The sequence below is a fragment of the Girardinichthys multiradiatus genome, chromosome 7 (genome assembly GCF_021462225.1).
Source record: "Girardinichthys multiradiatus isolate DD_20200921_A chromosome 7, DD_fGirMul_XY1, whole genome shotgun sequence".
NCBI classification, from domain to species: Eukaryota; Metazoa; Chordata; class Actinopteri; order Cyprinodontiformes; family Goodeidae; genus Girardinichthys; species Girardinichthys multiradiatus.
The window spans coordinates 30,450,976-30,478,836 of NC_061800.1; the positions used below are offsets into that span (position 1 = coordinate 30,450,976).

A 27,861-nucleotide genomic window follows, 5' to 3' on the forward strand; every position below is an offset into this window, starting at 1 on the left:
TTAACACGAGTTCATTTCTTTTTTGTGACACGATTAGTGAGGTCCACATCAGTGTCGGCCTGGTACCATCTCAGTGTACAAGGCTGAATCCTGGAAAAGCTGCTTCACGTGAGACAAGCGAGGGGATTAATCGAGTTCACTGTGAGGATTTTAAGTAAATCTGTTAGTGTTATGTAACTGTAGAGACGAGGAGCTTTACTCAAGCAGACAATTATTTTACTTTTCATCTCCCACAGGTTCTTTGTGATAATGACACTGGTTATAAAGCTGATAAAGAGGAAAAAGATGGACTTATGTTGTAATGCTGAATATTAAAAGGCAAGCAGACAGCAACAGTGGGCAAGTAGTAACTTGGAAGGTGTTAAAATGGCTCATGGATTCATTTTCCACTCCCAATATCCAGTGTTGAATCAGTAGAAAATTCCAATCATACAGACATTTGGGAAATTTTTTTGTTTCAGGTGACTCAGTTGCTGAGAGACAGACCCAGATGTTTTACGATCATCTTTTTTTTATTGCTGGCTACATCTCATAAACAAATGGTTTAAACAACAAGATGGCGCCAGTGTGTGTGGTTGCTCGTCTGTCTCTGCTTGATTGCTTTTTGTTAGTGCTGCTTCTAAATCTGGTCATAAGAAAAACTGGTGCATGATCGCCAAACATTGCTGAATCTCCAATGGGACCCATCGCCTGTGCCCCCTCCAGTTCAACGTGCGACCGGGAAATCTCCAAAACCTGAGGCCACTGCACCATTGTTCCCAGCTTGAAGAAGCCTACGCACCAGCTCCAGCTACTGCCAGGGTTGGTCTGGCAAACACCAGATCCCTGGTAAATAAAACTTTTATTCTTTAGAATTTCTTCCAGTCCCATAAACTGGATTTTCTGTTTGTCACATGGTTGAGGCCTGTGCTCTATCTAAACTTTTATGAGTAGACTGCTGCTCCTTTAATTCACCACAGATTTCAGAGAGAGGAGGGGAAACAGCGACTGTCAGCCTTCGATTTTCAGCTTTGAACCAACCTCGTTAGAGATGAGTTGTACAAACCTGGTTTTATGTGCTGTTATCTAAGGCCACACTAAATACAATAGGAACTTCATAAATGATTTGGAAGGCATTCTTACTGGATTCATGCAGAACTAAAATTATGTTGTGATTGTTGGAGATTTTAATATTGTGATGCGTTTTAGGCCTCATTGACTCTGTTAATTTGGTATAGTTAGTAACTGGCCCCACACACAAACGTTGACACACTGTTGGGACCCACAGCCATGGATACAACATTACACTCCAGTACGGACTTTTCTGGAACTTTCAAAATAAAGTGCATTAACCTCCTTCTGGCACAGCCAGGAAACGGGATAACTGCGGACTTCCTGTGATGCCACTACTCAAATAAAAGCACAGCTTTTGCTACATCCGCCCTCTTTCCACACGGCCTCTAGTGGGACTGGTCAGGAGAGGCCCAGCGCGCTAATGTCTTTTGCTGGCAAAAAGACATAAACTCTTCAAACTGGATCCAAGAGTGTCATAAGATCACGTGATCATATGCACAAGTTAAGTATGAGTGAAGCACTGTTTGTGTACCCGGTGATTTCATTCATAAAGAGGGAAAATTAAGGTATAAGCATTGCTTACTTTCTCTCCGAGGCCTGCCGAAACTGTGTCGCAGACAAATCCCCAGTAGAGAAGCTGTTTCTACAAGCCGAGTCTGAAGGAAGGACAACGGCCTGCATCACCGTGGGTACGGCAATGAACAGCTGGTTGACGGACAGAACGAGCAGTCTTTCAAGCCACAGCTCCGGAGGTCAGGTTAGTTGAAAGCTAACTGCTTGTTGACTGTGGACGTTTCTTCAAACTTTGCCCCTTGGACAACGTTCCCTCAGCATGGTCAGAGGTTAGGTTTGGGCAGAAAACTAATAGAAAGATTTAGATTGAAATGATCTAAACGTTTTCATCTTATGAAGTTTGTTTTGTTTGTGTGAAACTCGGCTATCTTAGTGCTAGCAGGCTATCTGCAGCACACGTGCCCTGTTTGTGTTCTGTGTTTTTAAAGTTAAGTCAAACTTTACTTCAAGGGTGATTTTAAACACAGAAGATTGCTCATAACGCGCCGTCCGCGCTTATGCATTTTAACCCTTATATTAACCGAGGTATTTTAAAGGTATGTGTTTGATTCTGGTGCTAAGCTATCAGCTTCTTTAGTTACCTCAACGCTAACTGGTAAGAACACGTGCTTGCTGCTACAGAATATTTAACAGAAAGGTTGTTAGTTTTCAAGCTAGTGAATAATAGTCCCTAAACATTATTTTACTAAATCTGATAACTAAGTAAACATCATTAAGCCCCATTTCTCCAGAAAGATTTGGCTCTTTCCAAAATATTCCCTTAATAATATTTCTTTAAATATTATTTCAATCAGTAAAGGCAGCTAATGAGACGCCGTTGAGAATTAGTCATCCAGAAGGTTGGTTTTATTCAGCAGATCATTCTTAAAACATTATTTTATTAAAATAATATTTTATCTGATCTTGCATTGTGAATGGTTGTCTAAAGGTTTGCTGATTATTGCCTAAGTTAGTGCCGAGACTAACTTAACTTCCAGATTCTTCAAGATAATCCTTGGTTCTCAAACATAAATAAAATTTCATGGTAATGTTGCATCACTCTTTTGATCATGATTTCAATCATCTTTAATCAACTTGTTTATATTGTACATAGCTCATTAGTCTTCTTTATTCTTTCATTCTGCTTGGTAGTTTAGTTGGATTGTTTTAGCATAGTGAAGAGTTTGTTGATTGAAATATGTTTGACTTTGAGTTGACTTATTTTTGTTAATAAATTCTTGTATTTTAAGAAATTGTGTGAATTCATTCCATATATGTGCAGAGTTTATGCTGTTCAATAATGTCAGAGCTAGTCTCACAACTTTCTATTTTGTCCTAATACCATCACCTTACGGGGCTGGTATTCAGAGGACAACCCTTAACAGACCAAAATATTATTTGATAAAATATTAAAATATTAATATTAAATAATATTCTCAGATTAATAATCACAACAACACACTGGATCTGTTTTTTTCATATGGTCTGCCTGTGTATGACATCTGTGACTCTGGACTACCTGTGCAGTTTACAGTTTATTTTAAAATTCTTACTTTAGTTTTTAAATGTGTTACTGATCATGCCCCACCATAACTCTCTGAGCTTCTTCATCCCTGCTTACCTTCTCGCTCCCTCAGGTCGACAGAACAGCAGCCCCTTCAGGTACAAAGGTGTATGAGGAAGCTCAGAGGGTGCATGGTCTTCTCTACTGCTGCTCCCCAACTGTAGGATAACCTACCCCTGCACATTATAGAGGCTCCTTCACTGCCTACTTTCAAAACCTGTCCTAAAACCCATTTTTGTTGGCTTTCAACCTAAGCAAGACTTACTTCATTTATTTTAATTGGTTTTATGGTGTTTAGTCTTTTATTGTTTTTATGCCATATTTATATATGCCCTTTCTTTTAATGTGCATTTATAGTTTGCAATTATGTGCAGCACTTTTTCAGCTGTGGTTGTTTTAAGGTGCTTTATAAATAAAGTTGGTATCGTATGTCTGGTGAATACTTCCAAAATTCATTAATGACAGGAACACTTGTGAAGTAAACAAGTCCATATTCATTAATTTTGCCATATTTTGTCATTTTAAAGCCACATACATCAAATTTTGGGACACTTTATGTGATAGATTACCACAAAGGAATCCATAATGGTGTTAGTTTTACATCCTCGCCGGGTTTAAACACATTATATAACAAATACATCTGCCAGTCTTTTGGGTTATTTTCCTAGTTTTGCATCTCTGACTGAAAATTTTACCAATTCTTCAATTCAAAAATGGCAGAAGCTCAGTCCGATTTCACGGAGAGCACCTGAACAATTTAAGCCTTGCCATTGATTCTCAATTGGTTTTAGGTCTGAACTTGGACTGGACCATTATAACATATCAGTGTACTTTGAATTAACCCCTTAACATTCCCCCCCCAAAACCCCTAAAAAGAAAACCCATTTCAATTAGATGCAGTGGGGCAAATGTAGAAGCTTGGTCTCTTTTTAAAGGTAACCCTCTGAATATTCAACCTGAGCAGCCAAACCTACTGTAACTTTAAATATTTGGTACTTACTAAAGGTGGATTACACTGAAATGTATTATTTTTATTTTTGATTTTATGGAACTGTACATGGAGGGCTAAAGATATGGACTCAGAAATTAAATGAGGCATGAGATACCAGTCCTACTGACTATGAGTTCAAATTTGATAACATAGCAAAAGAAAGACGATTCTGGAGAAGTGTTTCTGTGGGTATGTACTTGCATTTACCAAAGTGATCAAAGAAATATATAATATAATATATATATATATTTATGGACACACCTTCTCATTCAAATAGTTTTCTTTATTTTCATGACTATGAATTTTGTGGTAATGTGTTTCCCACTTTTTTGTTCAGTATATAATTCCACATGTGTTAATTCATAGTTTTGATGCCTTCAGTGTGAAGCTACAATATTCATAGTCATGCAAATAAAGAAAAGTCTTTGAATGAGAAGGCGTGTCCAACCTTTTGATCTGTACTGTGTATATACAGGGGTTGGACAATGAAACTGAAACACCTGGTTTTAGACCACAATAATTTATTAGTATGGTGTAGGGCCTCCTTTTGCGGCCAATACAGCATCAATTCGTCTTGGGAATGACATATACAGGTCCTGCACAGTGGTCAGAGGGATTTTAAGCCATTCTTCTTGCAGGATAGTGGCCAGGTCACTACGTGATACTGGTGGAGGAAAATGTTTCCTGACTCGCTCCTCCAAAACACCCCAAAGTGGCTCAATAATATTTAGATCTGGTGACTGTGCAGGCCATGGGAGATGTTCAACTTCACTTTCATGTTCATCAAACCAATCTTTGACCAGTCTTGCTGTGTGTATTGGTGCATTGTCATCCTGATACACAGCACCACCTTCAGGATACAATGTTTGAACCATTGGATGCACATGGTCCTCAAGAATGGACGCGCCCATCTAGCACAAGTATTGGGCCCAGGGAATACCATGATATGGTAGCCCAAACCATCACTGATCCACCCCCATGCTTCACTCTGGGCATGCAACAGTCTGGGTGGTACGCTTCTTTGGGGCTTCTCCACGCCGTAACTCTCCCGGATGTGGGGAAAACAGTAAAGGTGGACTCATCAGAGAACAATACATGTTTCACATTGTCCACAGTCCAAGATTTGCGCTCCTTGCACCATTGAAACCGACGTTCGGCATTGGCATGAGTGACCAAAGTTTTGGCTATAGCAGCCCGGCCGTGTATATTGACCCTGTGGAGCTCCCGACGGACAGTTCTGGTGGAAACAGGAGTTGAGGTGCACATTTAATTTTGCCGTGATTTGGGCAGCCGTGGTTCTATGCTTTTTGGATACAATCCGTGTTAGCACCCGAACATCCCTTTCAGACAGCTTCCTCTTGCATCCACAGTTAATCCTGTTGGATGTGGTTCGTCCTTCTTGGTGGTATGCTGACATTACCCTGGATACCGTGGCTCTTGATACATCACAAAGAAAAAAAGGCCTTGTAGTGAAAAAAGGCCTTGTACCACTTCGTACAGTTAAGTAAAGCACCACTCCCTCCCCCGTGCACATGCACACACGGATAAACATAAAAACATCCCACCATGCGCTCAGAGACGTATTTATTTGCATTTTTTAAAACGGTATATCTCAGCTAAATAATCCACAGCTGTACATAAATGTTTCCACTTACTGGTCAAAGATAAAATCCTCTCCTTCTAAGTCTTCTTCTGCCCAGTTGGCAAATATTAAGAGTCTGGTTTGGTTCGGTCCTTCTGTGGAAGGTTTCTCTCCCTTCTCTGCCTACCTCATTAGGGGTTCAGCTGTTCTTAACAAAATGTTTTGCCATGATTTGTTTGATAAAACCCTTCAAAAGTTATCTAGTAATGCTATATGCACAATTACGCACTGAGGGTGCAGAAAAAAAACAGTTTGTGTTTGTGTTTTTCAAAGCAGACTTTGAGATCGGCTCCTCTTTTTGTCTGTAATAATGACAAGAATTTCACTGGATAAGTCTAATGATAAAATGTTTCTGCATTTTTGAGATTTTATGATCTGGGGTTACTTCAAAATGTTCAAGTCACATAATTTCAAAAACAACCATCACACCAACTCTTTGGCCCACTTCCATGCGCTGCTTCAGAAAAGCCTCTAAGCAGCATGCTGCTGCCATCACTGTGATTCAAAGCGGGGAATAGCATGTTCAAGTTGATGCGCAGAGTTAGTTTTCAACCATACATGACGGCCAAAAAGCTTAGCTTTGACTCATCGGGCCCTTCCACATGCTTGCAGCGTCCCCTACATGGCTTGTGGAAAACTGCAGAAGCTCGGTCCGATTTGACAGAGAGCACCTGAACAGGACTTATGAGAGCTTTCTTTAAAAAGGTCACATTTATGGAGTGCAGTGTTCTATTAAGAAGATTTTTCAAATTTAAGCACATTTTACCTGCACTGATTCAGCAAAGAACTGTTTAAACATTGTGACTTTTAAGTAGCACTTTTAGTACTATTTGTCCATTTATTGGTGTCTCTGTAGGTCTGAGCGTGTGTGTGTGTGTGTGTGTGTGTGTGCGTGTGAAGAGTCTGAGGCAGGAGGGTAAAAAGTCAAGATGAATTGTCTCAGCAACAGATGGCCCGAACAAAACTTCTCCCTGCACTCGTCTATCCATCCTCAGGGGCTCTGTCACTCAGTCAGGACAAAGGCTGCCTCCTTTAACTGGGTTCAGAAGTTAACCAGGCGGAAATGTCGCAACAAAGACCAGCTGGGACACAAAGGGGGCACGGGTATCAGCTCGTGTTTTTAAGTCCCTGACGCTTGAATTACCTGCGGCTGCTGCACGACCAACCATTATAACCCAGTAAAACAGACACTTCTTGCATGATAATTCTTGGAAAGTACAGCTCACATTTGATAATGAAGCAGTCACCTCTGGGTTTAATTACAGGGTGTCATTTGACTCCACTTCTATGTTTCTTGTAAGCAGATGTTTTTAAGGGCTGTATTGAAAAAACTAAACTAAACTGTAGCCACTTTATTTTCAGCCAAAACTCATTTTAGATGTGTCCTGACCACATGCAGCAGCACTGAGGCTAAACCAGTTGACAATAGTAACTCAAGCCACCACAACAGGCGTCACAGCGACGTCCCATCATGCTTTCTGACACAGAAACCACTCTGACTGAAAGACGTGATGCCAGAGCTCAAGGCTTGAGTTTCCACGGCTTGTATGATGACATCCAGCTCTTAGATTTTCTAATGAATGCTGCTTTAATATTCAAGGACATACACAGCACAAGGTGCCACTGCTCTCTCTCAGTGTTCAGCCAGTATCAGGTGATCAGATGAGTCGCAACAAAGGAAAGCTAATTAACTCATCTTGAGGTGGACACGTTTGAACAGTTAGTTATGAAGGGCTAATTTCTTGGATCATGGGGTGGATTCAGGGAAGTGATGAATGAGTTCCTTGTTTAGCGAACACCATTCAGCAGCTGCAAGTGCTGCAGAATGAAGCCTGAGTGCACACAGCTGGTTCCCTGAAAAGTATTTTAATTGGGGTCTTAGATGTGGTGGATCTGCTTCAAATGTATTTGGAAATTTGCACAGTAACTGTTTTTGATACTGAAGAGAAGAAGTGGTACAGTCATGGAACACGACCTTCTGAACGGGCCTAATTCACTGCAGTTCACGAGATGCCTTTTTGAGGTCTAGATGTATAGTAAAATACGTTGATTGGCCGTGGACCACTTCAGGTTCTTTGGAACCACCATCTCTGAGGACCTGAGATGGTCTTCACACATAGACACTGTTTGAAAGAAGGCCCAGCAGAGACTGTACTTCCTGAGGCAACTCAAGAAGTTCAACCTTCCACAGGAGCTGCTGGTCATCTTCTACACTGCCATCATTCAGTCTGTCCTGTCTTCATCCATCTCAGTGTTGTTTGGCTCATCCACAAAACAGGACAGGTCCAGACTGCAACGAATAATCAGGACTGTAAAGAGAATAATCAGGGCTGACCTTCCCTCCATCCAGGACTTATACAGGTCTAGGGTCAGGAAGAGAGCTGCTAAAATCTCTGCAGACCCCACACACCCTGCGCCAGCTGTTCATTACAAAGAGAAACATGCAAAGCCTACATCCCTTTTCACACCTGCCATCAACGTGCGTCCTGGCTGATCAGGATGTAAGTAGACGAGCCTAACAATGACCATTCACACCTGGCATTAAAACCTGTCCAGGGTGATCAGATCACAGTTAGCCACTTTACGTGAAAATAAAGATATTTCCACGTCAGAATGAGCCAGCTGAGCAATACATGAATGGATCTACCGATGGTCCTGCAACATCACATACAATCACTTGAATTATGAAGTTATTCAGAAATTAAGACTGTTATAATTCATTTGATTCATACTTTTGTGGAGTTATTTAAGCTAAAAACCTCTTTAGAAGTGTAATAGTTTAGCTTAACAGCGAGGAAAATGAGGACAAACCAATGAGGCTCTAAATAGCTCAGCATCAGCTCACAGACATTAAAGATTTTTTTAAAAAGCAGCAGTGCATTAAGACAGCTCACTTGCATTCACCTTTAGAGTTTACGCACACTGTGCTTTATAAAGCACCTTGAAAGTCCACATATAGAGAGATCTTGTGTTTGTGTGGTTCACTTTCTAATGTGACCTAAGCGGGTTCAAGCAACTCCAGAAAGAATGTAATTAAACTGCATAAATATTTGCCTGGAATCAGGGATTCTGCTATTAGTCGGCCTTACCTAGGAAGTCTCCTAATTGTGGATGTATGTGGTGAGGGTGTAAATGCACCTGTAAATATTTAATCCTGTTATCTAGCTGTAAAAAAAACTGTGGTGAGCTCTGTTAGTAAGCTCACTCCTATTAGTTCCCCTACATCTTTAAGGTTATTTTAATCTCCATAGAAAACCATGCATGGAGTCAAGTACAAACAGAAAGCAGAAGCTGTGAACCTGTTTGATGTCACTGCTGAATGAACCCTTAACCTAAACTACTCCAGGTTACATAAGGATATTGTAATTTTCCAATGGAAAGCAAAGATGAAGCTTCGTTCACATAAAGTCAATTTAAAAAATCTACTTTCTATTTATTTGTACTAGTAGAATATTCAAAAATGCATCCATCAGCTATATCTGTGATTCACAACCCGGTGGGCGAGCTCCCCTAAGAGGAGCCATGGATGGGTTTAGGTCTCCCTGGGCGTAAATGCTAAAAAGCCTGTTAACATGTTTTGCACATATAAAAAATATTAACAAACCAAATAGATGAAAAGGAAAAATGAAACTTTAAGCGCATCATGTGCTGCTTTTACACAAAGTTCTGGCTATATGGAATGGGTTTACTGAGTTAAAAACAAGACCGAAAAACAGAAAAAGAAATAAGAACATTGTATCTAATATGTTGAACTCATATTTTTTATATTACAACGGCATTGCATGTGCTCATATTTACTCTTCATAGTGAGAGGAACAGACATTATGCTGAATCAAACAATATGGAAAAACAGGACCAAAAAAGTTTGAAAAACATTTCATGCATGCATTTTTCAGCACAGGTTTGTAACATGATTTAGGAGAAAATTAAGTCTCATTTTATTGAGTTTAATGTGGTTATAAACACATAAAATAATTGTTGAAAGAAAGACATAAGAGTTCCTGTCCATCAAGAGCTTTAGGACTGAATTGGAGAAAGAAAAAAAAAAATTCAGAAGGATATCAACAAAAAGGCATGCGTGTGCTTTAAATTGGAAACAAGAGCAGAGAGAATAATGGAGGGATGGTAAGAGCATCTCCTGATTTCTGTTAGAGTGGAAGGAGCAGAAATGTGCCAAGTAGCTGGTGAGATTAATTAAGTAGGCTGAATTAGACTAAGAGGGGAATCTGGGCAAAGGTCCCACTGGAGTTAAGATTTTCAGTAGGTCGAGAACTACATGTTCTACAAAAAGCAAAACTTTACTGGCTTTCCTTGACATCATAAAAATAGGAGCTGTTCCACTAACTTTAAATAATTTCTCAAACATGTGATGCTTATCTCTCACATTTTTCCATTTCTTTGTTTCTGTCCCATCTGCCTCGTGTACGCAGCACAGCCAAGCGCTTTTAAGCTAGAAATGTGATGGGGAGGGGGGAGGTTGGTGACGGAGGGGGAACATCAGATGATTAAAGGCAACCTCTAACATCTGTGCAGGGAAGATGTATGAATTAATGATAGAGTGAGCAGCTGATCAGAGAATTTGCTAATGGAGTAGGAGGAGTCCCCATGGCGCACAGGGCTTCCCTGAGTCTGCGTCTGAAAAAAATCATCAATTGTTCCTCATACTTCACAGCAACTAGAACCCCCCCTGCTGAGGAGACTATAAACATGTTTAGAGGACCGTCTGGAGGCGGCAACCGTTCTTTTGTGGTACAAACTGATATGAGTCTGATCTCATTCAGAAAGGGTAGAAACTGATTAACATGTGTCACATGCTGGAAGACAATCAAACACATTTGACACAGCAGCGTTTTTCAGTTGTCTGTATTTAGACCTTGTTAGATGTCTGTGTGTGTGTCTGTGTGTATGTCAGTGAACAGACCCACCCCGTCTGGAGCGGGTGAAAGGGGTTAAAATGCTCCACCCCCATCATCATCCGATGGAGCTAATCTACTGTGTTGTTAATAAGTGTATTGAAGATCATTTGCATAACAAACCATGTCTTTAGGAGCATGGCAGACATAAGTGGAGTACTTGACTCCCTGCCAGGCTCCTGGCTCGAGGTCCTGCCTGTTATCTTCTGTGAACATATTTTCAACCCATAGAAATCAGAACATTAAACTGTATTTTTATATATATATATATATATATATATATATATATATATATATAACAGAGAGGTTTGAAGGCATGGGTGAAGCAGCCAGAAATGATGCGATTACTATGAGTTTGATTGGATATTCAGCTAAGCTTCATGAGTTCACCGTATCTACAGAACCAACTGGCTGACCCCTTTCTGTCTGTCTTCTACATATCTGACCTCCTCTGGACCCACCTGACTTTTACAGAGGGGGGTCACACAGCAGGGATCCTGGAGGTATTCCAGGAATGCTGCTCAGCTAGAACTGTCAGAGACTTTGGGTGTGTTTGGCTGACTGTGGGAGACATTTGGGGCATGGTCAGTGGGATTGTGGGAGGTGTCAGTGGATCCATAACAGGTTAACCTGCCTCCTGCTGTTCTGTATATGACATTAAGTCATGAATAAAGTGGTGCTGTTCTGTATTTTAAAAGATAATGTGATTCTCAATTGGTTTTACCTGGACTTTGACTGGGCCATTGTAACACATGGATATTCTTCAATCCAAACCATACTCTTGTATGTGTAAGGTGAACACCCTCCTTGTCTCAAGTTTTTTGCAGCTTGATAAAATTTTTTGTTACAGGTTTGCCCTGTATTTAGCTCCATCCACCTTGCCGTCACATCTGTTGAAGAAGAGCATCTCCGCAGCGTGATGCTGCCACCACTGTTTTTCACGGGGGAGTTTGGTGTGTTCTGGATGTTGTGCAACGTTAGTTTTCTGTGTTTTGCTTATCGGCTGAAAATTTTTAAATTAGTCTGACCAAATCACCTTCTTCAACATATTTAATTTATCCATTACATGGCTTGTAGCAAACTTTAAACTGAAACTCTTATGGCTTCTTTCAACAATGGTTTTCCTCTTGTCACTCTTCAACAAACGTCATCCTCTGTGCAGCTCCTCCAGAGTCAACAAAGGGCTTTTGGCTGATTATTAATCTCCTTGCCTGGCCTGTCAGTTAAGGTGGATGGCCATGTTATGATAGGTTCAGAGTACCACAGTATTTCTGTAGTTGGAAAAGAAAATGTAACAATAATCCTTGAAATGTTGAAAGCTTGGGATATTGTCTGGTATGTTTCTTGGTGTTCATGATGCTGTTTGTTCACTAATGATCTCTAACAAACCTCTGAGACCTTCACAGAGCTGCTGGATTTATACCAAGACTACATAACACAAAAGCGGACGCTATCCACTAATTATTTTTGCTTTGGGAACATATATGATATGTCAAATTGTTCCTGTCATACAACCTGCAAACCAAGACATTACATTTAATTAATAAAACCCTAACCATAACCCTATTTTTTAAAATATTGCTGATTTTGTTTTAAAATCGGAAAAGGCAACAAACTAGAGGATCTAATTAACACAAAAAGAAAGCTATCAGATAAAGGAGCCACTACTACGTGCGGAGATGAAATACACCTTTCAACTCTCATATATAAGTGGGAGACATGCATTTACCACCTGTCCGGTTTTCCTACGCAGAGAAAGATCAGTTCATAATGAGTGATGTTGCAGTGAAAAGAAAAGGAAAACTAGGAGTGCACAAACAGACAAAATATCTCCATCAGCACTGTGTTAGTGTCTCACTTTAAATTACAATGTACAGTTTAATAATTGAACAGACTGAAAGGAAACACAAACTAGCTGCCAAAGAATGCATTAGTCCAAGTACCCAACAATGTACATGGCTTTGTTAATTTTGTATGACTAACAGAAAGCAGAAATACTGAAATGTAAAGTAGAAATGCTCCACTAAGGATTTTAATTACATTTGTTCCCATTCTCAGCACTCATCTCCTTTCTTTTCCAACATCATGATGTTTCCATCCATCTACAGGAGCTGTAGCACTCACTCATATAAATCTTTATCTGTTGTTGGCATCAAGGACCGTGAGCGGCCATCCAAATGGTCAAAGTATCTTATTGTCATTTACAGAATTTATTCATGGCATTTTGAAAAACGTTTCAAGAGCTGTTGAGCTATAAATGCAAATCCTTGGTTTGGAAGTTGTTACTGAGTGAAGAAAACTCATTTTAGTATCAGTAAGACCTTTCATATTGAGTGATGGGAAGAACAGAGTTGGAAGGCACGTTTTAAAGGAAACCACATTTTTAATGAGGAGATAGACATTGGCGAGTGCCATTTTGTATTTTTGACATCATGGTGGTTTCATAGCTGACTTTTTGCCATGACAAGTAACCATAAATTTGTACCCTGCTTGGTGATGTTTTTTCAAATTGATGAGGGAGCCAACTTCAGTAGATAAGAGGACGGATAAACGTATTAGAGCAAATTCAATCAGTTTCGTCATTTGAGCTTTCACCTCTGTCAAAATACAGACTGGATTTAATAATGTCTAAATCCCTTTGGAAATCCCAGAGATAAGGTAAGCATATACATCCTCAGTCCAATACACACAGACACTGCTCCTTACAGTTAATGATGCTAACCAGGCTAATTGGGCAAATCCCTAATACCAACATGCTAAAGATGGTTTAAAAGTCAGTTTTACAGCAAGTCCTCTTGTTCGCATTGTTGCCTCTGCAATAAATCATTATTGACTACTCACAGCAAATGATTTACAATGAAGGAAGGAAAGATTTATAACTAATAAATATTTAATTTATAGAGAAAATTACATCATTATTTTCAGAGGAAAACTTTACAAAACTAGAAATCAGCCACAAATCTTAAATGATGCCTCTCTAGCTAACCTAAAACAGTTTAAACAAAACCTATTGACATAAACAACAATGAGGAAATGAGAATTTTGTATGGAATAATTTACACTCTTAAAGCAAATCCAAACTTTAAAGTAAACCCTGGATCTGAGTAAGAGGGAAATTTGTAACAAATACATATTTTTAAATCCTAATCTGCAGTTGTGATTAGATGTTTAAGAAATTATGGGATTATGCAATTTCAGGAAAAACAGGAGAGATTTTGGAGAAAATTTTAAGTATGAGCAAAACGTATAGTACTAAGATATTTTTTCAAAAAGTATTTTTGCAATTGGTTTAAAACAACAGGTTTCTTCTGGGTTTTTTTGGTCACACTTAATGTGTTTTTAAATGAATCAATTTATTGCGGGGGAAAAGAGCCAACCGAGCCCTCTGAAACATTTCAATGTGACACAAAAAGCAGAAACAAGAAAACTGTAAGGGGTAGAGAGGGGTGTACCTTTTCCAGCACTGTACAATGACATCTTCAGATCACAGCAACTGAGGGTCATTCAGAGAGATACTTACTTCAACCCTGATGAATGTTTGGCTCACCGCTTAGATCTGAAACTGCAGCTTTGGCAGTAATCTCATCATGGGATACAAATGCTTACAAATGTTTTTTCCAAACCAGGCTGTATTTCCATGGAGTTAACCTACACTCATGGGATAGCGTAAGTTAGAGACACACATGCCCCATCCTATAATAAGCTGCCTCTCCACTAACGGAGTAATCATAGGAGGTTAAATAAGGAAAGTTAACATCTGGGCAGGAAGCAGTAATCACAGGTCAGCTGTTATTAAGCTGCTTGACGGGACTTCTGAACCAGAGGATTTAAGAGACGGGTTACCGTTACACAGCGTCTGCATGTCTGTAGGTACAGGACAGCAAATGTGATGGCCAGCAAGCTTGTTTTTCTTGTGCTGATAGGATAAAATACAGTAAATGTCACGTCTCATTTCCAAACATAAATCATGGAAAAAAAACTAACTGTGCACAAATCTGGAAAAATTTATTTCTGAGAGTAGATTCAAGCTCTGTTACACCTGCCTCTGAAGTATGAAGGGATTGTGGAAAATCATTTTGAGGTGTGAAAATGAGAAAAGGCTGTTTCAGTTATCCTGCAACTTTTAGATGTAACCCTTTACCAACACACCTGAATCAATGGCTGAATTCCCTCATCAGACTGTGTCCCTCATGATGCCCTGTGGGGGGTGCTCCAGGAGTACGGAGTCGGAGGCCCTTTATTAGGGGCCATCCGGTCTTTGTACAAGCGGAGAGGAGTTTGGTCCGCATTGCCGGCACTAAGTTGGACCTGTTCCCGGTGCATGTTGGACTCCAGCAGGGCTGCCCTTTGTCATCGGTCCTGTTCATAACTTTTATGGACAGGATTTCTAGACGCAGCCAAGGGTCGGAGGGGGTCTGGTTTGGGGACCAGTGGATTTTGTCTCTTCTTTTTTGCGGATGACGTGGTCCTGCTGGCCCCCTCTAGCCAAGACCTACAGCATGCACTGGGGCGGTTTGCGGCCGAGTGTGAAGCGGCTGGGATGAAGATCAGCTCCTCCAAGTCCGAGGCCATGGTTCTCGAACGGAAAAGGGTGGCTTGTCCTCTTCAGGTTGGAGGGAATTCCTGGCTCAAGTGGAGGAGTTTAAGAATCTCGGGGTCTTGTTCATGAGTGAGGGGAGAATGTAGCGGGAGATCGACAGACGGATTGGTGCGGTCACCGCGGTAACGGGGACACTGTGCCGGTCTGTTGTGGTGAAGAGAGAGCTGAGACAAAAAGCGAAGCTCTTGATTTATCGGTCAGTCTACGTTCCTACCCTCACCTATGGCCATGAAGTTTGGGTTATGACTGAAAGAACGAGATCCCGGATACAAGCGGCTGAAAGAAGCTTCCTCCGTAGGGTGGCCAGGCACTCCCTTAGAGATAGGGTGAGGAGCTCGGCCATCCAGGAGGAGCTCAAAGTAGAGCCAGTAATCCTCCACATCGAGAGGAGCCAGTTGAGGTGGCTCGGGCATTTATAACGGATGCCTCCTGGATGCCTTCCTCGGGAGGTGTTCCAGGCATGTCCCACTGGAGGGAGGCCTAGGACACGCTGGAGGGACTATGTCTCTCTGCTGGCCTGGGAACGCCTTGGGCTCCCCCCCAGAGGAGCTGCAGGAGGTGTCTGGGGAGAGGGACGTCTGGGCGTCTCCACTGAGTCTACTGTCCCCGCGACCCGGTCCCGGATGAAGCGGAAGACAACCAGTATGAGTACAAGTAAGTCAGGGAAACAAGCTTTGATACATAAATGAGGATAATCCATCAATCCCTTAATTTTCAGACCTACTGATTTAAAATCAGTAGGTCTGTCAAATGAAACCAATGTTTGTTACTTTTTATTGTTGAATTAAAATAAGTTCACAAAGTTTGTATGTGTTAAAGCTGAACCTCATAAAAACAGGAATTGGTATGGGTCAGTAAAAGTCCGATTAGTGAACATCAAGCACTGGCTACATTGTGGTCCCTTTTATGTTTGCCAAAAAATAGCGCAATTAATTAATAGCTTTCTATCAACCTGGGTTTAATAAGATCTTCTCCAGATAGATTTGGTCATTTAACTCCAGGCAAGATTTATTTATAATGTAGTAGAGCATAACACTGAAAGGTGTCATTACAAAATAAAAGAAAACACACAATCACATGCAGACACTGGACCTGGGTCATGGTCCTCCGCTCACAATGAAGGACCCAAATGCAAGGACGAAACAGGAGACAGGTAGATGAAAAATTAAAAATTTTCACAAAAAATCTGGAGCTTTCAAAAGCTAGAGTCCAAGGAATATCCAAAATAGTAAATCATGAGAAGACCAAAAAGACACAGGCTGGTAGCAACAAAAGGAGGATCTGGCCAAGAGCTGACTAACTGAGAGATTTTAGCTGGAGAGTCGATTACTAAAAAAGGAACTGAAGTTGAACTGAGGCAATGGGAGGAAATGGATGAAAGACAGAATACAAAGGGGACCAGGTAACCACAGAAACAGAAACCAGAAAGTATAAAAACCAAAAAAAACAACCCATCATAAGAAGTAAATAAGATTCAAACCCCAACGTGACAAAAAAAGCACAGAAACAGAAGCAACCAGAAAACATTGTAAACAGAACACAGACCTCAAAGACATGCCGGTTTTCAGAATAAAACAAAAACTAAACTCTACAGAGGACAACTATAACTAAAGACTGCATCTAGGAGTGGATAGGTTAAATAAAATACTACAGTACAGAACAAAAGCATGAGAACTCTTAATTGGGTGCGATAGAAAGATATGTTAAAGGTCATTAAAACAGAGGTTCCTACTCCATTAAGGTGGAGTAACGTCTACCAGATGCAGCCTTGGTCTAATAGAGTCAATCGTGCAATTAGAATACCATCTGATGCTTATTGTAGAGGAAAGCTACTCAGGCACATGTAGGCAACCAGATTCTCCACATGGTATGTACGCAAAGTTCCCCCTCCCCGCCTGTTGATGTGCTCTGCCAGTTAGCTAGCTGAAAGAAGGCTACTACTCTTTTTCCTTGCTTAAAAAAGAGAATTTAGTTTTGTATAAATATTTCCTGATAGCGGGACAGTTGGAAGGTCGAAAAACTGAAGGAGCACCACCTATCTCTTAACATAACACTGCAGTATAGGTTCCCAGCAGGCTAAGAGCAACATGTGCATAATGCAGCTGACTAAATTCTCTACTTGAGCACTTCACCAACTACCCTACCCAGTCGCTGTTTTTTTCTATATATTTTTGACTATGTCTCTATATATAACCAAAAATAAATGTGAATAAATAAATAAATTGTTATAAATGTAGTAGTCATTACATCAACAACGGCCGATGCCGAGCCGAGAACATTAAAAAAAATAATTTTATAGAACAATAAAGTTGTAGCTTTAAAGCAAACATTTGTCTATAAACAGCTTCAAATTTATAATAAAACTCCTGACTCTTCTAAAACTCTCTCCAAGTGGATTAGCGGATGTGACCAAGAGAGACTCCAATTGCGGCAATTGTTTGTCCATCATCAAGACCCCAGCAGACAGGAAGCCACGCAGTCTGTGCTCCGTTATTTGTTACTTGTGAAAACCTGTTGAAGGACGAGCGTATATATTTTCCTGCTATGAGCACAAACGCAGATGCGTTTGTATGAGGAGCTCAGAGATGTAGCTGATAAAGCCAAAGTCAACAGCTTGGTGTCAGCGGGGGGTTATCATAGCATTGAGCTCCTGACATAAGGCTGAGCTCACTGATAGACGTGGGGGTCAGATTACTGATACAGTTATCTCAAAAGCAAATACAAGCTGCCCTGCTGAAATTTATCATTAATACTCAATGGTCCGTAATATTCATTACATCTCATGAGCTACACCAGCTCACCTGATTGCCGTTCTGAGTGAGGATTACCCACATTTTCTGGTTTGTGGTTAGACAAATGTTTGTTGCTAATTAGCCTCTGCGCTCCTGTGACAGATTACACCAAATCTGGACTAGAACAAAGCTGCAGGATAGCTGCTGACGCACACACAAACTACCGCCTTGGTAATAATGCCCTCCATTGTTAAATCCTAAACAATTAGTGCTGTAAATTCACCACAACTTCAGCAGCACAGTTTGACAATCCCCTAATTAGACCTGATAATGCTTACCACAACCAATTCATGAGTAATTAAGACTTAGCAGAGCTGTTTAAAGTAGATTTACAGGAATGCAGGCCCCATTTTCTAACCTTTCCTTCCTTACTTCCTTCCTTCATCACATCTGAGCTTCACTTCGTGACTGATTTCCCCACTTCAAGGACCATCTGCATGGAAGTCTAGTCAAGATCATTTGCATAGCGTCATTCATACAGAACGTATTTCAAAGTGCTTTATAGGAAAAATAAAGGAACAAAGATAAAGAAAATTACATTAAAAAACCAGAGAGTAAAAGTACAATTTAAGCATCACCTATAGAGCAAGAGACTGTAAAATGCTAATTTAACAAAAGTAAATAGATAATCGATCAAGTAGAAACACTGAGGGGTCTAAATGGTTCATATCTGACCAGTAAAGTCTAAGTGCCTTACAGACCAAGACAGAGATTTTAAAGTACAAGTACAGTACAGTTACTGGTATAATATGATGAATTTTGCTGGTGTTGGTCAGGATTCTGGCAACAGTACTGACTTAGTACTATGCTATTGGATGTTAAAACGTAGGTTTCTTGTGTATTTTGTGGTTTTTATCCTCACTATGCCTGAGTTAAGAGATATAGAATATATTTTGAACTGGTGGAACTGCTGGAAGCATTTAGATATAGAATAAAAGTGACCCACAAATCGAGCTTTAAGGAACCCCAACTGTGATCTTTCTTTACTGCGATTTTTATAATTATTAAATGACTCAATGTAGCACCCATCTGGACCAATTTAGAACAGCACCAAAAAGTACCACATTCCACTTAATCAATCCAGAATGTTATAATCAAATATGCAAAAGGCAGCACTGAGATCCTGTAATAACAAGACAGACGCTTTAGATGCATATGTAAAGATAATGGTTTTAAATGAAAATATTATTTTCATTTAAAACCTTTGCAGACTCAGTGCTGAAGCACTAAAGAAACCATTTTTCTTTATAAAAACGCAGAATATTTGTTGATTAACTGTCTTTAAACGTTGTCTGCCAAGAAAATGCTTGGAGGTTGGAGCAGAGATCTCAGATTCTCAACACTTAATAGCAGGAGATGCAAGAAATGACAACTGAACAGAAAAGATGCCGCCACTGAAGGAGAAAAATAGCCCAGCGGCTACATACAGGTTTCACACATTATCGGTGTCGTGAATGAGTTTTACACAGAGCTTGCAGGTCCATAACTCTGACTTAGGAGAGCCAGGCATAATCAGCTCATCTGGTTCTTAGGGCTGCTTTAAGTATGTGAGTCTATATCTGTGTGTGGAAAGGTGGCGGTGTGAAACCTAAAGCCTTGCCACTACAGCACTACAACGCACGGATGACAGAAAGCCTTGACCTGGAATTTGGGGGGTCCGGGTCGGGAATTTGGGATTCTCTCTGTCAGAGTATATTTAAGTGTTAGGAATTTGCAGTGTAATGTAAGGAAGGAGTTAACGGGCGTGGTAAACTCTCTGTGTGGCTTTACAGTGTGCAGCTGCTGCCTCTGCTATAGGAGAATTGACAACCAAGTTTAGAAAATAGCTGAAATTTTACTTCATCAGCAGGAAGTTTCACAAAGGAATTTAATATCTAAGGGGTCATCTCATCTGTAACGGGTTAAAAGTGAGAAAAAATTAGATCTTTAATGAAATCTTCTAATGAAGTCAGATATATATGCTACTACCAGATCTAGCAGGTGGTGGGCTTTAAAGTAGAGTCACATTCACTCAGAGGATGGATTGGGTGTCGAGGTTGGTGGTGCTGAGGTGCTGAGATTTTTATGGTGTCGTGTCAGCTCCTGAGAGCTTTCGCTGATAGACAGGATGGGCGTTCAGGATGAGCTCTTAGAGCACACGCCCTTGTAGTCCAAACACCTCTTGAAAGACTGCCATGATTGCCGCCGTGTAACTGTCTTCCCTGACACAAAGAGCACCATGTAAGGAAGAAGTCAACCTTCGCAGGATGACATGGGGCGTCTCTAGAACCCTTTACGTATAAAATCTTCCACAATTATGGCACGTTGGACAATTTAATAATGGTGAATTCAATTAGTTAATTGAATAGTTATTAAATTAGCTGCTTGTCCTTATCTATAATAGGTAATATTGCAATTTCAACATATTTGAGATAAAAGATCAAAGGCTAATGTACGTAGCAAAAATAGGGTTCGGTTATAAAACAAAATGTTGAATCCATTTTCTGAAAATAGTTTGGCACAGCACTAAACCTACCAAGACATGGATGTCCCCCTAACCTGACAGGATGGACAAGTATAGTCAGAGATCTACAGTATTATAACTCTGGAGGAGCTGCACGTTCCACGGCTCAGGTGGGAGAATCTGTCAACAGGAATGCTGCGCTTCACAAATCTGGCCTTTATAGAATGGTGTCAAGCAGAAAGCTGATGTTGAAAGAAAAACATTAGATGTCCTGTGTACAGTTTGCCACAAGACATGAAAGGGACAAAAGAAACGTGAAAGAAGGTGCTCTAATCTGAACTTCTTTCCCTGCATGTAGCGTGTTATGCATGGCAGAAAAGCAACACTACACATCACCCTGAACATGCCCTCCCCACAGTGAAACATGGTGGTGGCAGCATCATACTGTGGGGATTTTGTTTGTTGAGGAAGAGGCAGAAAAGCTGGTCAGGGCTGATGGGGAAGATGAATTAAGCTAAATAAAAGGTAATCCTTGAAAAAAAAAAAAACGTTGTTAGGGATATACCTGAAAAGACTCGCAGTTTTAAAAAGTATTAATCAGAGGGATAAAAAAAAAATACATGCCACACGTTTCAGATTTGTATTTGTAAAAAATCAGCAAAGCCATGCATAATTTTTCCTTCCATCTCACACTTTAATGCCAAACTCTATTTTCACCTATCAAATAAAATCCCAATAAAATTATTGAAGTCTGTGGTTGTAACGTGCCAAAATGTAAAATCCAGGGTGAAAAGTTCATGGGGTGCCAAAACCTTTGCATTCATCGTAATGCTTGAAGAGCCTCAGTTTCACGCACACTATTTACAATTAGAACAACATTATTGAACACAGTGAAAATAATACTAGATAATTTATGAGACGATACTGGCCACAGGTCATTAGATTTGGGTTTGTGAAGGTTGTGCTGGAAAGATGAGCAGACTGCAACAATTATATTACAACTTTGTTGCTTTTCAGATTGCAAGACCATCATTAATGAATCCTGCTTATCCTGTTGCACTTAGTTTGACAGTGTTGAATTTAATCTCTCTTTTTGCATCTGAAATTCCTGCTTAATTAAATCCAAACTGTTGCTCTGCAGCGTTCAAGAAGCTGGCTCCCTTCCTTTCCAAAGGTCACTTAAAAAACCAGGACAGTTCAGTTGATTTATCTCTAACACAGTTTTAATGAGAGGCAGCGGCAAAAAAACGGCTTTGTTGGATGTTCCCACAGTTTTTTTTCACATATTCTCTGTAACAAAATAATGTCAAAGATTACTGTTAACTTTAAATAGCCAGAAAATGACCCAAAACACAACAATGATTTCATGTAAAAAAAAAAAAAACATTTAACTAAAGCTTAAATTAAAGATAAACGTAAAACAAAAATCCAAAACACAATAAAATCGTGTTTTTAAATAACACCAACTTGTTTTTGCTTGTTTCGTGTACTTTTTAAAGTGATGCACTGAGCTTGGAGTCAGTCCTACATAAAAGGAAAAAAATACACAGGATAAACATTAAATTACAGATGATCCTAAATATTAATCTTCTTCTGCATAGGATATCACTCTAATAAAGTCAGATTATCCAGCATAATCCAGCTCAACTCCATCTGTTCGCAACACAAGACAATTTAGACAGCTACATTTTGTTTTAAAAAATGTAGCAGGGTTAAATTCATAATTCTTTCATTATTCTAAGACATTAGAGAGTATAAAGGAAACCCTGTTTGGAAGTCACGTTACTTTAGATTAAGAGAGCCTTGCTAAACCATTCAGATCAGTTGAACTTTTTCAGATTTTATCCAGTTACAACCACAAACTTTAGTGTATTTCATTGGGATTGTCAAGAAAATATATTGCAGATGCTGCATTATCCCACATTTTTCAGACTCTCTTTTTTTTCTTCCTTGCCATTACACAATGTCCCCAACAGTCTCTAAACTTCAGCATCTCAGCCACTAGAAAGAGACATCAGGTGTAAGCATTCAGGGTGGAATCCAGTCCGTTCAACTGGAAAAGAAATGTATAAATATGCAGAGCTTGAAAGCATGAAACTTGCAATACAACACCACACCAAACAATGCACCAAGCAGTCCTTTGTGATTGCAATATTCCACACATTTGATATTTTGTGCAGCTCTAATTGTGAAGTAGAAATAAAACGTTTTTAATATTATTTACATATACAAAAGTGTGCTGTGCATTTGTATTCAGCTTCTTTACTCTGATACCCCTAAATTAAAGATCCTTGAAACCTCCTTATTGGTAGCAGAGTCCGCCTTTGTAAGATCCACAGTTCGGGTGGGAAAATCTGCTAACAGATTCCACAAATCTTGTCTTTGTAGAACAGTGGCAAGTAGAAAGCTATGTTGAAAGAAAGCCAGGAAGTCCTGCATCCATTGCCACAAAAAATCAATCCATTTTCTATATCCGCTTCTTCCATTCAGGATCACGGGGGAGCTGGTGCCTATCTCCAGGGGTCTACATACGAGAGGCGGGGTACACCCCGGACAGGTCACCAGTCCATCGCAGGGACACACAAGATAAACAACTGTGCACACACCCATTCACACCTAAGGGCAATTGAGAGAGACCAATTTACCAATTAACAGTCATGTTTTTGGACCGCAGGAGGAAGCTGATGTAAAGAACCCCAAGAAATGTAGGGGACAAACCAAGTATGTGATCATGTGGACTTTTGCATCCCAAAAGACTCGCTGTTGTAATTACAGTGTACTGTAAAAAACTTCCCAAGTTTGTAAAGCTGTAATAACATGTTAGAACCTCTGATATTGTTCAGCTGGTCAGTTTTAGACTGGTTAGGAGACATCTTTTTTGGTAGAAGCATGATCTGTGAGCCGACGTTGAGTCAGAAGTCAGCATATCACTGAGAGTCGAGGCTGATGCTGCCAACTGAAGGTACAAGAGGTGAACACTGGGAGGAGAATCATACCAGTACCAACACACTGTCTCTGTTTGAGAGACTGGGCTCTCCTCTGAGTCACAGGGGGATGACAAATCAGACCTACAGCCATGATTTCCAAACCACCCTGAGGTGTTAAGAGTGAATGGCGCATGACTCCAGTCAGCATGGGACATGCTCAGGTACTGCCAAAATAGTATAAAATATCCTTTAAATCAGGTTCAGATAATGGCATTAAGTCTGTTGGTCCTGTGAGTGGCTATTCTTCAGTAGTTAGATGCTAGTAAATAGTTGAGTTTATTGCATTTTTATCAGAGGCTTTTTGTGCTTCTTATCTTCCATTACAGTCCAGCTCGGAGGAAGCACCATGTGTATAAAATATAATAACAAATGAAAAAGTATCACAAGAACCAAAAAACCCACAAGCTACTAATAACAGCCTATAGAAAAAGACACACGACTGTTGCGATAGAACCAAACAAAGAGCGTGGGGGGGGGTCCCACAGTCACTCAGGATTCACACTAAAAGTGACGAGCTCCTAAAACTGCGTTTAATGTGAGGGAAACTGATCTGACTTACCTCTGCAAAGAAGAAATCCATCTCCAACAGAGCCCGACCTCTCTTCTCTTTGTAATCTGACCTTAGGGTACCACAGCTGAGGAGGAGAAAAAACCCAAGTCCCGAATAATTCCCATCCGCCTCCTTAGGGCGAATAAAACTTATTCTTTGTTATTACGCTGCTTGTTCACAGGACTCTGTTGGTTGAATACAGTCTCTTTTCCATTCCCACTCTCGGACACTTTAAGCTGTTCCACTAAGCGGTTGTCCAGTGTCCCGACTTGAGGCAGTGAGTCTGTTTTTCTGCTGTCTAGTCATTTCAATGAGGCAGCCGGCATATTATGCAGAGAGGAGGAGTCTGCAGGCAGAGCAAACCTCCCCTCGGCATACGCCCTCTTTGTTTCTGCTCTATGTAGGACTCAGTTATAGTAAAATAAACCACGAGCAAATTCAACACGTCATTAAATATTACCTCATTTATGCAGAAAAAATGTTCACCTCAATCTAAATCCAGATTAGGGTGTGCAATTAAGGGGATTATCAATTTGAATTCTTGTTATGATGAAGATTTACTGAGAAGGAAGAGAAACAAATCGCAGGTCGGTTGTTGCTTTCCAGTAGCACAATGAAATCTACCAAAAAATATTAACCAAAACAGAACAGACCCATTCAATAAACAAAAATATATTTAAAAAGTTGACTTATTTCAGTAACTTCGTTCAATAAGTGAAACATAAATTATATAAATTAATTACGCACAAGCCTTTATTTCTGTAATGATTTCCCGATTCCAGCAAATGAAAACACGACATTCAAGATCAGAATATTACATCAAAACAATAAAACAAACATTTTTAAAACGGAAATTTGGGTTTATTGAAAAGTATGTTTAATACCTGCTGAAAGTTGTTATTTTCAAAAGGTAATTTTAATCTGACAACCGCTTTTTTACTTTATTGAATATGACTGTACTTGTACATTTGGTTATTAGGCTATCATCATGTGTTTTTGTTTTATATAAGCATCGCTGTATTTGGGCTAAATTAGAAACTACATTTTTAAATTCTGATGCATTAAACAATGTTTCTCTCCTGAACTTTAAATATAGCTTCATTGCACAGAGGTGTTGGTTGATTTGCACAATATGGCTCTCCACGGAGGGCGCCTTCCTGCCATGGGGCGGTACCAGCACTCCAAAAACAACTACCTATTCTTAAAGACCAAATGATCTGTTCGGTATTTGCTTGTCCATTCAATGAGGAAAGGGCGCCCCCAACTAGTGTGTGCAGTGTAAAGCACTATAAAAAATGGATGTGTATAGGAATGGTGAAGAAGGCACGTGACTCACGGCTTCTAGCTTAGTACAAAATTAAATGACTGTTTCAATGTTTCAAGGACTCTGGAGTGCATCTGATTATCTCTAGTTCAAAATCTAAAATATATAGAGTGATCAAACCTGGACTTTTAGCGTTAGAACCACTGCAGTGCATAGGCTGGTTTATTAAGTTGTAGCCTATATAAAAGGTACAAAAAGGAGGGGGCTAAAGCCAAAAACTGCTTGGTGACCAACCCTGATAGACAATTCGATAGGATACATCTGTCTAATGCTTTAGCGTGCTCAACTGAACTCACCTGAAGCTTCTGTGATAAACTATTTGTTATTTAATGTACTTTTGAATCTCTATTAGTGAAGATTTTGATATGGTATCTTGTGCATAGATTAGAGGTTATGATGTTATATATAGCTGGTAGCCTGGTCTCAGGGTAATGCAGGTTCACCAAGCTATATAGCTAGTCTAGATTGAATGATGTGTCCAATTTACGCTCTCTAATCAGAATTTATGAGTTTTGAGTTTGAATATTTAACTATAAGCACCCACTCAAATACCATAAGTCATAGGAAATGTTTATATTAAAGGAAACAACCTTTTTCTATCTTCAGGTCTAACAGTTTTCAGAAAAGCCACAAATGTGCACTTTAGTTAATAATGCTTAATCAGCAGCTAGCCTTCTGATATCTTTATGTTATTGTTAATAAACAAAAGGAATTAACATGTGTTGACTTTGACCCCTCCTTTTAGGGTAGGTCCTCACACCACGTAATTATCACACTGGTTGAGAACACATTGCTACTTAATTAAAGGTTCTTATAATGTTTAATACATTTTGCGTCTTTAAAAACATTTACAAATCTCAATAACAATAAAACATATAACTTATTTTTCTTAGTTTAATTTGATTGCAGGTGTAACATCATTGATTCAATAAAGACAAATCTGAGCACTTACCCTGTTGAAACACTTGGGTTTGTCCTTTAAATGCTGATGATTAATCAGAACTGATATTTTGAACAGTTTATCAGATCACCATTAAAGCATAACCATCATTTTTACTCTCTTTTTATGACACTGTTAAATTATAATCAACTTGTTTAGGTACAGGAATGGAAAAGCTTGTTGTGGTGCATTCCTAATTGTTGATTTTAAGGTTACAGTAAAAGCAGCTTTTCAGTGAACAGTCAAGCCATGGCTTTGTGTTCCCGTAAGGATTAATACGGGATCAATTCTTGCAGTGCCAAAAGTAGTCTGCCTCTGGGAGAGCTCCAGACTGGTAGTGATGACAAATAACTCGTCACAGAATCATCTGATTCTCTGCTGAATAGAAACCTCTGTCTGGTTCTTTGCCATTTTATTCCCAGTAACATTGTAGTAACTAAATAAACACAAAAACAATTAACACATTTTAAACTTTTCTACAAAATATCAAAATATATATAATATCTGGTGAGAAATAAATTAGAACCCTCTCAAATTTATCCTATTTAGGATGGTTGAAATTACACACATCCATATCACATCAAGTGAGAACATCATCACTCAATATTTTGAAGGACGTTTGTCTTGATCAAACCTCAGACATTTAGTTTAGTGTGCTGTTAAAGTGAGACTGAACACCATGGTATAATCCACAGAACTGTCTGGAGCCTTCAGAAAGAAAACTGTAGCAGCACATGAGTCTGGTAAGGGATTTTAAAAGATCTCAAAGAAATTTAAAATCAGCCACCCCACTTTCTGGAAAATCTACAAGTCTACAAGTGGAGGATCAAAAACAACAAACAATTGCCAACATGCCCAGTTCTGGCATTCAAAGAATAATTCACCCTGAAAGCAGACTGCAAGATCCTAAAAGAAGTCTTTAAAAACACATAAAATGTAATAAAGGGACCCACATCTGGCTCATGCAATTGATAAGAACATGCATGCCTGTACAGCAATAAGACTGCACATGTTTAACAGCCATGGGAGGCGCGGAAGATCTTCCTTTGTTCTCTAAGGAAACATAAGTACCAGACTAAAGTTTGCATGAGAGATAGAGGGCAAAGAAGAGAACTCTCAGAATTATGTTCATTGGACAGATGAGTCTAAGCTTGAATTACTTGGACATCTGGACAATTTGGGTTAAACCAAATACAGCATTCTAGGAATATAACCTTATAGCAGCTGTGAAGCATGGAGGTGGAAGGGTCATGATTTGTTTTGGGGTTTTTTTGGTGCAGTGGGACCTGTCCAGGTCAGCTTGAAACTCTCTCATGGATGCCGTCTTTGCTTAGTTTATTTCTAAGTGTTGTATCATGAACAATGACCATGAGGCCTGGAGCTCTTTAGATGTTGTTGTGGGATCTTTCGTAAGTGCTTTGGGAATAATTTGGGTCGGCCAGCCACTTCCGGAGAGGTTCATCACTGTATCATCCTTTAGAAACAGCTTTGTAACCCTTCTTCATCTGTT

At 39.7% G+C, this 27,861-nt stretch overlaps 1 protein-coding gene across 1 annotated transcript in view; it reads right to left on the reverse strand.

The window, feature by feature from the left end:
* The window catches only part of myo10l3 (myosin X, like 3), an 83,091-nt gene extending 58,719 nt beyond the window's left edge, over window positions 1-24,372 (reverse strand). The window contains exon 1 of the mRNA XM_047370595.1: window positions 24,097-24,372. Within this exon, the coding sequence (XP_047226551.1) occupies window positions 24,097-24,117 (21 nt within the window). The 5' untranslated portion in view covers window positions 24,118-24,372. The remainder of the gene's footprint in view (window positions 1-24,096) is intronic.
* Between the last annotated feature and the right edge of the window lie 3,489 nt (window positions 24,373-27,861).